Below are 13,145 nucleotides of genomic sequence, written 5' to 3' on the forward strand. Positions count from 1 at the left end.
TCCAAATGATAAACTCTTTTCACTCATGCCCACATAGATCTTGTCAGATGTCTATCAACAGCCCTTAGATGTTTTAGAGCATAACTTCTGAAAGCTGTCATGGGACAGGCATAATCAAAATGATAAAGAAATGATGAACATGTTTTGAACAGCCCTTATATTCAGAGCCAAGGATTTTTATTTTTAAATGACATTACTGGACTGAATGGACCCTTGGTCTGATCCACCATGGCTGTTTTTATGTTCAGTTTATAAAAACGTAAACTTTGACAATTATAGACAGAACACCATACTACCACAATGGAATTAAGGGCATTTTAGCTAACCATATGAGCCTCGTGTGGCTCAGAGTGGTAAAGCAGCAGTTTCTGCAGCTGAAACTCTCCCCATAGCCTGAGTTCGATCCCAGCGGAAGCTGGTTTCAGGCAACCGGCTCAGGTTGGTAAAATGAGTACCCAGTTAGCTGGGGGAAAGGTAATAACGGCCGGGGAAGGCAACGGCAAACCACCCCGCTATAAGGCCTGCCAAGAAAACATCAGCGAAAGCTGGTGTCCCTCCAAGGGTCAGTAATGACTCAGTGCTTGCACGAGAGGTTCCTTTCCTAGCTAACCATGCTTAATTTGTGACTTGGATCTTGGTAAAAATTAAGATCTAGTTGTTTTCTCCAATTTTCATCCCAACCTACAAAAATGAAACCATGCAGTCCCAGATGGTTGTTTGAGTGCAAAGTGGCAAATTCCAAACACAGTGGTGTGCATTATTTTCTCCTATGCTTTTGTAAGTGTGCAGAACCTGCGAACTCCACTTTGACACTAGATCAGTAATAGAAAATGCTACAACTGCAGCACTAATACCATATTTCAAGATCCATAGCCTATAGCACTGGTTGAGCACTTGCTCGTGCACATCCCATGGGTTGGCCACTGTGTGAACAGAATGCTGGATTAGATGGACCCTTGGCCTGATCCAGCATAGCTCTTCTTATGTTCTTTCAATGCCAGTAAAATGTTGCTAATATGCTTAGAGAAAGTGTGCACTCTGGGCTTTCCTTGTGATCATTCCCATCATCTTGCCTTTTTCACAGGGAAATTATTGTTCAGAGCTCTCCTCATTCATGTGTTCCAAAATATTTTGTCAGACATTGAAGGACAAGGTCATGACATTGCCTGCCAAACAAGAGAGCATGTGAACTATGCTTTTGAACCATAATAGTACAATGTTGCTAGCTTCTATGGAACATGGGAAGCAGCCTTACAGTAGGTCAGACCGTGTGTTCCATCTAGTTCACTATTATCAGCTCTGAGTAGCAGTGGCTCTCCAAGATCTTGTCTAGAGGTCTTTCACATTAGCTGGTATCTAATTTTAACTAATTGCCAGGTGTTGAACTTGGGACCTTTTACATACAACACATGTGCTGTACCACTGAGCTATAGTTTGCTCCCATGTACATACAAAACGGTCATCTTCACCAATAATATCTGATTAGTTGGTATCTGCAGCATATGCTGGCATCCTCAGCTTGTGTGTGACATTAACCAAAAAAAGCATGATCTATAAGTATCTGGGACTAAAAAGGTGTCTTTTCATCCATGAAGCCACCTTGATGGATAAAGGAGGAGATATCACACTATTATTGATGTTGCTCTGGCTGTGATCTCCTTGTTTGAGCTGTACTGCCTAAATATTTTTTTTTTTATTTTGCTGTTGAAGTTGAACAGTAGTTAATGTCTACATTTAAAATAAATGAAAAGTAACTCTATTCTTTATTTTCATTAGGAGTGTTAGCTATCTTTGTTTCATGAGTTTTCCCCCTTTCTCCATGTATATCACAGGCTGGAAAGAGGCAGTTGGTGAGCTTGGATTTGGACACCACATGGGTAGATTTTGTCCAGTTTTACATTCAGATTGGTGGGGAGAGTCCTTCCTGCAACAAGCCAGACAGCAGAGAAGAGGGTGTCCTGTTACAATACAGCAACAATGGAGGTATCAACTGGCATCTACTGGCAGAAATGTACTTCTCCGACTTCAGCAAGTCCAGGTACCAATTCCACTCAGGATGAGATACTTCTGTGTATAATGCAAGCACAATATTACCATTAGTGGCCATACTCTCATCATCACTCATGAACTCTTTGAAGCTATAGGAGATGAACTCAATGAATAGCATGGATCTCTGCTTTAAATACATGAACAGTGAAATACTATGCATTGTTCATTAGAGGTAGATACCACTGTGTTCAATGATGCTTACTCTCAAATTAGTGTGCATAGGATTGCAGCCTTATTGAATTAATGGTATTTTAAGCAATGACTAAACAGTCTGGTTCCTCAAATGATGAACAGGCTTTCACCCTAACCATTACACTTCAAGAAGCATAACATTTTTTTAGCAGCAAGACACAGTTATTTCAGTCAGAGAAACTTGCCATTAAATATATATATTGAAATTACACACATACACTAACTTATGCCCCATTCATTTCAATGGGTCTACTCTAAGTAGGATTAACATTTGATGCAGCTCAGCATTCCTGGCATTGTGTGCCTGATTCATAGTGTGTGATATGTCCCTTTAAACCTGTTGAAAATCTTTGCCTCTAGATTTGTCTATCTTGAGCTTCCTCCTGCTGCAAAAACTCCCTGCACTAGATTCCGCTGGTGGCAGCCAGTGTTTTCAGGGGAAGGATATGACCAGTGGGCTATTGATGATATCATCATTCTCTCAGAAAAGCTGAAGCAGATCATCCCTGTTGTTAACCCCACTTTACCTCAGGTAATACATGAGCGCAACTAACCCGTTCCTTCTTGAAAAAGAAGCTCTTTGGTTGTAACTGGGATGACATGGTAACTTTTCAGGTTCGATTTCCAATGTGGATGTTGTTCTTTCACTGGTGCAGGAAAGTAATCCAGGCCTTTCTTCTGATTCTATTCAATTTAATTTCCAACAGGAAAAAAGAATTGTGGTTAGAGAGGCAAACATTTGCATACGCTGCATCGAGGAAAATATAGATGTGGTTGTATGTGGGACATCTTGCACAGTTTAGGAGACTGTGTATACAATGGCTGCAGAGGATGGTGAAAATGGCAAGCTTTCACTCACTTCTGCAGAAAGTCTACAGAAACATCTTCATTGTAAAGATGAGATTGATAAGGAGTTTGAATCCTAATACCCAATTATATACAATTACCAGTGAAAATGTAAATCATGGTGCAAGTAACTGGAAATATTGTGCATGCATTTGTTCATTCCACTTTATTTATTTATTTATTTATTTATTGCATTTATATCCCGCCTTTTTTCCTCCAAGGAACCCAGGGCGGCGTACATAATCCTCCTCTCCATTTTAACCTCACAACAATAACCTTGTCAGGTGGGTTGGGCTGAGAGTCTGTGACTGGCTGAAAGTCACCCAGTGGGTTTCCATGGCTGAGTGGGGACTAGAACCTGGATCTCCCGACTCCCAGACTAACACTTTAGCCACTACGCCACACTGGCTCAGCTCCACATGCCAGCCTGCGTGCACTGGCTCTCTGCTGTAACATGCATCACAGCTACAGATGTTATTTGGGAAAGCACAAAGAGTTTGGGTGCTCCATGGGTTTTCCACAGAGCACAGGATCACAGGAAGCTGCCTTATGCCAAGACAGACCACTGGTCCATCTAGCTCATCCTTGCCTGTACGGACTGGCAGTGGCTCTCCAGAGAAACTTTCAGACAGGGCTCTTTCGCAGCGCTACGTGGAGATGGTAGCGATTGAACCAGTGCATTTAAAATATGTGCTGTTTCATGGAGCTACAGCCCTTTCCCCAAATATCCAACAATATAGGTAAAAGTACAGAAAGTTATGCAAAAATAAAGGTGTGAGATTCCAGGGACTAGAACCCCCTATAAGGCCCTGGGCCCTAAAGGTCACTGGGTAAGTCTCCCAGCCTGCCTATGGAGTCCAGACTTCTCTTAACCGGCCCCAAAATTGTAAGCCTATGCGGCAGGGTCTTGCTATTTACTGTTTTACTCTGTACAGCACCATGTACATTGATGGTGCTATATAAATAATAATAATAATAATAATAATAATAATAATAATAATAATAATAATAACTGCTGCCACCACTGATTGAGCCATGGAGAGCAGTAGGACTCTCCACATATATATTTGGCTATGTGAATTAAAGCTAAAGTGTGGGCTGGGATACGTTATCCTAGAATCCATCAGACAAGAACACATTCATGAATATGTCAGTAAATATTTTTCTTTATGGAATATAACATCTATAGCAGGTAATGAATTACTAAGTATAATAAATAATGGTTCTACCTGATGTTAGTGTAATGTAACTGAGTTCCTTCTTAACAGCTATCCTGACCTCCACCCCTTTTACTACTACTCTGTCTGGTCTAATATCCTAACTTCCTTTAACTCTTCTATCTGCCTCCTAACATCCTACTTCTATCTGACTTTCCACACTAATCCTCACTCTGACTCCACCCACAGTTCCATCATATCCGCTTGCTATTAATAATAATAATAATAATAATAATAATAATAATAATAATAATAATAATAATTTATTTCTTACCCGCCTCTCCATTTTGATCGAGGCGGGGAATAACAGTAAATATAAAATACATAAAACTGAATTAAAACATAATATACATTGTTAAAACATCCTAAAAACATTCTAAAAACATCTTAAAATTCCACTAGATAGGTCTGCCGGAAGAGATCAGTCTTTCTAGCTTTCTTGAATGCTAATAGACTGTTAAGTTGATGAGTCTCCTCTGGCAGGCCATTCCACAGTCTGGGAACAGCAGAAGAGAAGGTCCTTCTTCTACTCATTCTTCTGTTACAGAAGGGTTTGATCATGTGCACATCCGTAGCTACACCTATGAGTAAAATTTACAGAGTGATAGCTGTACTAGTCTGAAGCAGCAAAAACAACAAAAAGTCTTGTATCACTTTAAAGATTAATAACTTTATTTGTGCATAAGCCTTTGTGGACACTGTCCACTTCATCAGGTGCATGCATGAAGTGTTAACCTGAAATTGATAGATCTAGTGAGAGAGAGGAAAGATGTAAATTGTGTTCTCAGAGGGAACTGAAATGCAAAAAGTGCAGACAGTGATGATTACCTTAACAGTTGCTATTCACAAAACTTTGTTGGGAGATAACACAGACATCATAGTAACAGCGAAGCTGATTAACATATGTAGTGTGGTGTTTTCTTTTGAAATCACGCTTTGAATGAATCTTTGGCCATTTTAATTGTGAGTCCTATTGATTTCAACGGAATGTATTTCAAATGATGCTTCATATGATTTGGGTCAGAGCACATGTTGCACCCTGATATTTTACATATTACTTAATATATGATTACTTTTCAGATGATTATTCCCCCCCCCCCAGTGCATTCGTTTTGTAGGATCCAAGTGTATTGCAGGAGTGTTTTGTCACTGGAGGGCTGCAGTTTCCACCCTACCCACCCATGCCAGCTCCTGTATCCATCGCTTTTGGAAGTGCTGTGTGGGATATGGGTTTTAAACGTTTGAATTAGTTGTATATATTTTATGGTGTTTTTATTTGTGTTGTACCCCACCTTGATCCAGAGGGAGAGGCGGGTAACAAATAAAATTATTATTATTATTATTATTATTATTATTATTATTATTATTATTATGTTCTGTAATTGCAGTAAGCCTTTATTAGATCTTGCTTGTGAAACCCACACTCACCTCATGATCCACATCTATGACATTTGATGATGATGAAGGTGATGTGGTGTTGATTAATTAAGGGAAATACTGCTGCCCTGCAGTAAATTATGGTGTCAGTGTGCTTATCCTTCACACCTTATTCATGTGCAGAACCCCTTACAAGTGAGGGCTGGTTCGTAGATATACACTACTTAATATCCAAAGATGAATGGGCTATCTCAGAAAAAGCACAATGGAGAGAATCTTCAGTTCAACTAAAGTGCACTGCTTTCTAGAGTCAGTTCACATCAGCAGCCATATAATCAAGTGGTGAAAAAACTTCATGCAAATGTATGTGTTAGTTCTAAAACTAATTGATTTTAATAGAATTTATCTCCAAACAAAGGTGTGTAGGATCGCAGTATAAATCTGTTAAAATCCAAGTACTTTAGTTAAACTTATTTCTGAACTGAGCTGTAAAATCCTCCTATGTTAGTCATAACGTTTGTTTTCTGTTTCCATCAGAACTTTTATGAGAAACCAGCATTTGATTACCCAATGAACCAGCTCAGTGTATGGCTGATGTTAGCTAATGAAGGGATGCCCAAAAATGAAACTTTCTGTTCTGCCACCCCATCAGCAATGATATTTGGGAAATCAGATGGTGATCGCTTTGCAGTGACACGGGATTTAACACTGAAACCAGGATATGTCCTTCAGTTCAAGGTATTCTTTATTATAGTTTAAATTAAGAGGGAGTGAATTTCCCTTAATGTATTCACCTGGATTCTATGAATGTTGTGATTCCAAAATTTCTAATTGAGGGTACCCCAAAATGAAACTTTGTCTTTACTTGGCGTTCACTTATAGCCTCTGACCTTTATACTGAGCCCTTTGCTTAGCCTCTTTTATCACGTCATACCCTAATATGCACGCAAGAGCTTCAGAGCCAAAGAGGCAGTCAACTCCTTACGTGACTAGTTCAAGTTATGATTAGAGTGACATTTGAAGTGAAATTAGGGGGCAGCTAACACTGGTGTAGGAAATAACCCTGTCTGCTGCAATCTTGGGGGAATGGTTACCACACCACTCCTTTAATGTAAGAACTAACCCTTAGACTCCAAAGAAAGTTTATTCACTTTGTCGAGCTGCTGCTTCTGAATCCTAATCAAAATTTTATTGAGTTTATAATGAAATCCCATTGTGAATTCCATGGATCGACTGCAATAGAATTTTAATAAGCTAGCCACAAATAACATGGTCCTTACATAATTGGTGGATACAGGCACTGAATAATTTACAAACAGAATTATTAAAGGAATTATATGTTTACAGGCAGCTTTTCAAATATAATTCCCACCCTTCTATAAATAGGGAAGTTGGCAAGGAGTATGGGGATTTGTAAAATAATCTCATTCTGTTTTGACATAACAATGATGAAATGCTATACAAACTGAGAAGTGGCATGTATTACATACATTAATGATTATCATAGGTTTTTCCTAATGCTGCCTTTAAAATACTATCCCTTGGGGCTTATCTGCCTGTATAATTTGCTTTTCTGAAGCACTGCAGATGTCACAGTAATACTAATACTGCATTGACATAAAAGACAATGGAGTTTTCTTCAAACTGTACAAGACAGCGGCCCTTTGGCAAAGGGGGTATTCCAGCCTCAAGTTTCTCTCCTATACTCTGGCTGAGAGTCCCTGCTCCACCCCTGCTGCCTATAGTTGCCACAGCATGGGGTGGTGGGTGGGGCAGCAGGTGTGGGGAGCTCAGTCAATACTAAGGCAAGTGCTTTTGGTAGTTGTATCTTATTTTCTTGATCCAGAGTACTGGTTATGGAGAGAGTTTAGAAAAACAATGATGAAAGTGCTGTGCATTATATAAGGGTACCTGTGTGCTGTAGATTGTATCCAAAGACTAAAAATAACCATGTTTGAAATCTAAGTATGCAACACTTGAAGCAAACCTTGAAATTCGAGGAAAAGAGCATATGTTGGAGGGGTTCTTTGGGGCAGAGGGAAGAGAATGCGGGAGCCTGGACTGGACTCTGAATCTCTTGCCAAGGAAAGCCTGGGGGAAGCCTGTGGAAGAGAGGCTCAAATACATAGGGTGAAAGAAAGGCTTTCTATATGATTCAGTGCTGGATGTCCAGCTGCAAAACATAGGTAATTACAAAGAGAAAGGAAGACTCATGTTAAGAAGCTAGGAACAGATTGCATAGTGTTAGCCCAGCTGAAGGCAATAAAATACAAATCAGAAGAGGAAGGGGGGTTGCATGTTCCAGCACCCTGAAACATGGGCTCCATGCTCATTAGCTAAATGTCAGGACCCGTTGGCCCCTTTAAACAATACAAAGAATTTCCAGGCATTTCAGAAGTTTACAGAAGGTTTTTAGTAGGTCCATTTGGAAGCTAGGATGCCATCAAGCATTATCAGCCACCTAGATCCCTATGGAACATACTCACACTTTCAAATATCTATCAAGACTCATCAAAACTCTGGATCTTCACCCCTATGAGACCAACTCTGAAGAGGAGGGGCAGCAGGATCCTGTTGTGGCCCTTGACATAAATGGGGGGTTCACTGCCTCTTGAGGCACAGCCAGTGACTGCTTCCCCAGAAGACACCATGTCTAAGATAGCTCCAGTACTGTACAGTACAGTCCTTTCCCCTTGTTGGGACACCCATCCTACCCTCATCACATCTGGGCCCATAAGAAGAGCTGCAATGACAGGTCTGGCTGAAGCTCAGTGCCTGAAATGTTATCACCCAGTCACAGTATTAGCACCTCAGTGAGAATGGGGCTGAAGGTGCACAGGAAGCCCAAGATGACTGAAGAATTTGGGTAGTGCAGCAGGGAATAATACTCACATTTGTACTGTTTTTCCCTTTGCTTGAGAAGTTACTCACACATTAGCATAGAATTTCTATGAGGTTAATAGCCAGTTAAATCAAGTTTCCCGAACTGGGTTGTATCCAATTAGTTAGTCCAACTTAAAGTAGACAGTTGAAATGAATGGGACCTAAGTTAGACGAACATTGGATACAGCCTTATTTATTTCAAGATAAATTAGCCTGCTTTTTTTTAGTGTTTGCTTCTGCTTTCAACTTAATGTGTTTTAATAATTAGTCATTGCTTTTATAATGTTATAGTCTGTAAGTCACACTGAGTAGCTCCACTTATGGAGGGGAAAAGCATACAACAAACAACGGGTCAGCTTGCATGATTAAACAGCCCTCCATGTCTTATTTATTACATATGCCGCAGTGGGCTGTGGCACATGCCAAGGTGTGCATGTGGTCATTTTGAATCAGCAGCAGCCGGCCACAGTTCATCGTGTGGTGTGAACCCAGACCCAGGGGTTATGTGAGGGTTGGTTAATCATTGCACAGCCACCGCTGCTGGGTTCGCATGACATGACAAGCTGCATCTGGGTGTTGAATATTCAAATCCCATGTAGCAGCCACTGCGGGCTATTTTGATCATACATATTAGGTCATTGAGAAACAGAAATGAAATAGGTCATGAGTATTCCACTCCACGCTGTAACTTCACCATTAGTTGTTATCTGGAAGCTCCCCGAGGGGTAGAAATGCAGAACGTACAAATGTAAGGTTTAGACATGAGTAAATATAGGAAGGCATTCTCCTTAGCAAGGTTCAGTGTGCTCCCCTCCAAACTATTAGAGGGCAGATTCAAGAAAATCCCAAAGAATATTAGATGCTGTCCCGTAATGACATCGAGGTGGAGTCCATCTTGCATGTATTATTTTACTGCAGTTACTATCAAGAGGCCAGGAAAGACCTAATATTATACAGCATTTCCCCAATCGCTCTCCTGAGTCTCTTATGATTATTTTACTTCAGGGCACCAGTAAGCCTATTACTCAGCAAGTGGCCAAATTTTTGAATCGGGCTATTCTCATTAGACCAGTCATGGACGTCTGATCATTATTTTAAACCTACTTATTAGCATTTTTACAGATTATGTATCCTTTCTTTTTACCATCATGTATTTTTATTAATGTCTGTGTACTTATATGCTATAATAATGCTCTGTTGACTGCAAATATAGATTGATTGATTGAGTAGGGATGCTTGAAGATTTCATGAGGTCTGCATTTTCAAGTGAACTAATCTGATTCATACTTCCTGAACTAATCCATGGATTGGAATATAGTTATCCTTCACTTTTCAGGCTTTTCCAAGATTTGTGATGCTGTTCTTAAAAAAATTCAAAAATGTATATTTAGGGTAAAATGTGTACAAAATGTTGTTTAGGATAAAATGCATGTAAAAATTCATATTTTGGGTAAAACTGTGTACAAAAGTGTGTGAGTTCTTTAAAAAAAAACATTTGCATTTAAATGCAAATTTATTTAGTTTACAAGAAATCACAGAAAGATATGGAAATGAGATGTGGAAAACTCACACAGACTGGAAATGGAATGATCCATCCATCCCTAAACATGAGTAATATAAAGAAATGCAGATCACTCTATCTGATATTTACACCTTCTTCTGTTCTTTCACCATATTTTATTTTTGGTTTTATTTCATTTAATTTGCAGCTGAACGTAGGTTGCACGGATCAGTTCAGTAGTTCTGCTCCCGTGCTGCTTCAGTATTCTCATGATGCCGGCCTCTTTTGGTCATTAGTGAAGGAGGGCTGTTACCCAGCATCCCCTGGGGTCAAAGGATGTGAAGGAAGCGCCCGAGAACTGACTGAGCCAACCATGTATTACACAGGAGACTTTGACGAGTGGACAAGAATTACCATTGTCATTCCAAGATCTCTTGCAGCCAGGTACTGTTGTGATGCATTTATTGTACGTGCTGATATTATTTTTATTTTTCACATTTGAAGCTTCAAACATATGGGAACTTCCTTCCTTTTCAGATTATTGTTGGAAAAACCCATTGTAACACAACAAAGCACAGTATTTTATTCTAAAAATTAATTTACAGATCTGTAACTTCAAACTGCATTTTAAAACCCAACCCTGTGACAAATAATGTGCTCTTCCTTAGTATTCCCTTTTTCTTTCAGGCTTACCAATTGGGTCAGAAAGGCTGGCAAGAGAGCAATAAGTCCTGTGAATAAAATAAGCCATCACAACAGGATTAACTCCATAAACAGTTGCTCCTGGGTGAAAAAGAAACAGAAGGGCATTTGAGCTACTGTGTAATGTGCTGTGTCATTGGCTGCTGCTGCTGCTGCTGCTGCTGCTGAGTGTTAGGAAGGCTTTTCTCTGCACAGCATGCGGGCTTTAGTAAAGTCCCTACTCTGCTCAGAGCCTCTCCCTATTTATTTATTGCATTTTTATACCATCCAATAGCCGAAGCTCCCTGGGCAGTTCACAAAAGTAGATCATCCAAAGAGAATTTTCAAAAATAAAATAAAATCTTTAGCCTCCAATTCTACTGAATTTCAACTCCTGCCCCATGTATTTTTGTGAACCGCCCAGAGAGCTTCGGCTATTGGGCGGTATAGAAATGTAATAAATAAATAAATAAATAGTTGTATAGCTACCCCGAAGAAGAAGAAGAAGAAGAAGAAGAAGAAGAAGAAGAAGAAGAAGAAGAAGAAGAAGAAGAGAGTCTAAGCACACAAACAGTTTTCCACAGGCACATTTATCACTGAAATTGGCACAAGATGCAGCAGGTGCCATTATTGTTTTATTGCGTTTTACTGTTTTAAGTTTTGTTGTATGCCACTTCGGGAAGATTTACCCTAAGAGGCAGCTTATAAATGTTTTATAAATATGTTTTTTAAATCTTAAAATAAGCTGAATCATCCAAGCCATTAATTAAATTAATAATTAAAATAAGCAGGAGCATATAAGCCATGGTGTCTATTCTAGATCCCCATATGGAATTAGCCCTTACCTTTATTCTCTGCAGATACTGTAGATTATAGAGGGAGATATTATTACAGCTCTTTGACAGGCAGGGGGAGATACCTCAGAGACTAAAATCCTCCTTCAAAGCAGTTTCAGTGACTATTCTTAAAATCAGTGCCTTGTCTACTACTAAAGAGAAAGGGTGTGGAGTAGCTAGGAGTTTATCCCAGGTTTACAAATGCACACACATGTACATCCTCATATAATGAACTTTTCTTATCTGCCCCTCTCAACTTTCTTTAGTACCATGGCCAAAATATTTTGTCATCTTGTTCAGCCTGGCTCCTTCTGTTCCTCCCTTAACAAACATTTACAGTACATGACATGCTGTGTAACAGAGGGATCTAGTGTCTTCATGGTGATAATGAATCAAATGATCAGAGTGTACTGTAGTTTTAAGTATCTTCCCCTTAATTAACCAACACATGCAGGTGCCAAGTCACACAAATCTGACACTAACGAGTTTGCTTTGCCCAATGCAAATAGCACCAAATCAATAGTGGCAGTCTATTTAGCATTATGTTCTGTAATATAATGAGAAATAGGCAGCAAAATCGAAACAACATCCTGCAACCCCGAAAGGATGTTAAACAACATAATTACAAGTACTGGTTGCCATTACAGATGGGATACTGTTGGGTGTCTCCCAGTGTTTCTGCACACTGTAACTGTTGCATATAACTTTGACAGATTTACAGCTTGATCGTAATATATTCATTTGGAAGTAAGTTCCATTAACGGAATTTACATCCAAGTTCCAGTACATTATAGGATTATTATTTTTATTATGTTTATATCCTGCCTCCAAGCTGCTCAGAGCATTATTTGTGGATTTTCCAATTCGTTCTCTCATCCAGGTATTGTCCAGGTCCATCTGTTTAGCTTCAGGGATTGTACTGCATCTGGTGCCATTGACTATTCTCTGGGTTTCTCCAATTTTAGTACATAAATGGCCAATTCAGACGAACTGCTCTGGGGAGAGGCTTTGGGCAAAATTAAGAGCAGGATTGCACCCGCTGCCCTACCTTTAGGCCTGCTGCACCTCCATATAATGGAGGCATAGAACTGAATCATATGGTCAATCCCTGTTTCGTAGGATATCAGTTATACAACTTGTCCCTACTGGTGTTGTTGTTGTTGTTGTTGTTGTTATTATTAATTATTTATATAGCACCATCAATGTACATTGTAGGCATATCAGGCCCTATACAAAATTTACATCTACATGAAGACATCCTACAGACAAGCACCATCACACTCTACCTATTGAGAAGGTTGCATGAATCAGGCTAAAGAAACATTCCAGTTGCAGTTTCAGATAGCTCAGATGCCTGTTTTGGTTAGTAGTGAAGAGCATCCAAAAACATCAGCTGGTGTAAAATTCAGCAGCTGGGCTGCTAACCAGTGAATGCTATCAGGATTACTTTACTCCAATACAGAAAGATCTGGACTGGTTGCCAATTGTTTTCCAGGGTCAATTCAAGGCCTTGGTTTTAAACTTTAAAGCCCTAAATGACATAGGCGCTGGTTATCTGACAAA

General features: G+C 39.6%; 1 protein-coding gene across 1 annotated transcript in view; it reads left to right on the forward strand.

Annotated features, from left to right (window-relative positions):
* RELN (reelin) overlaps positions 1-13,145 on the forward strand; it is a 352,879-nt gene that overhangs the window by 263,357 nt on the left and 76,377 nt on the right. Inside the window, 4 exon segments of the mRNA XM_063134189.1 lie at positions 1,833-2,038; positions 2,602-2,773; positions 6,219-6,419; positions 10,274-10,509. Of these exon segments, the coding sequence (XP_062990259.1) occupies positions 1,833-2,038; positions 2,602-2,773; positions 6,219-6,419; positions 10,274-10,509 (815 nt within the window).

This window comes from Elgaria multicarinata, chromosome 9, assembly GCF_023053635.1.
Source record: "Elgaria multicarinata webbii isolate HBS135686 ecotype San Diego chromosome 9, rElgMul1.1.pri, whole genome shotgun sequence".
In the NCBI taxonomy this organism is placed as follows: domain Eukaryota; kingdom Metazoa; phylum Chordata; class Lepidosauria; order Squamata; family Anguidae; genus Elgaria; species Elgaria multicarinata.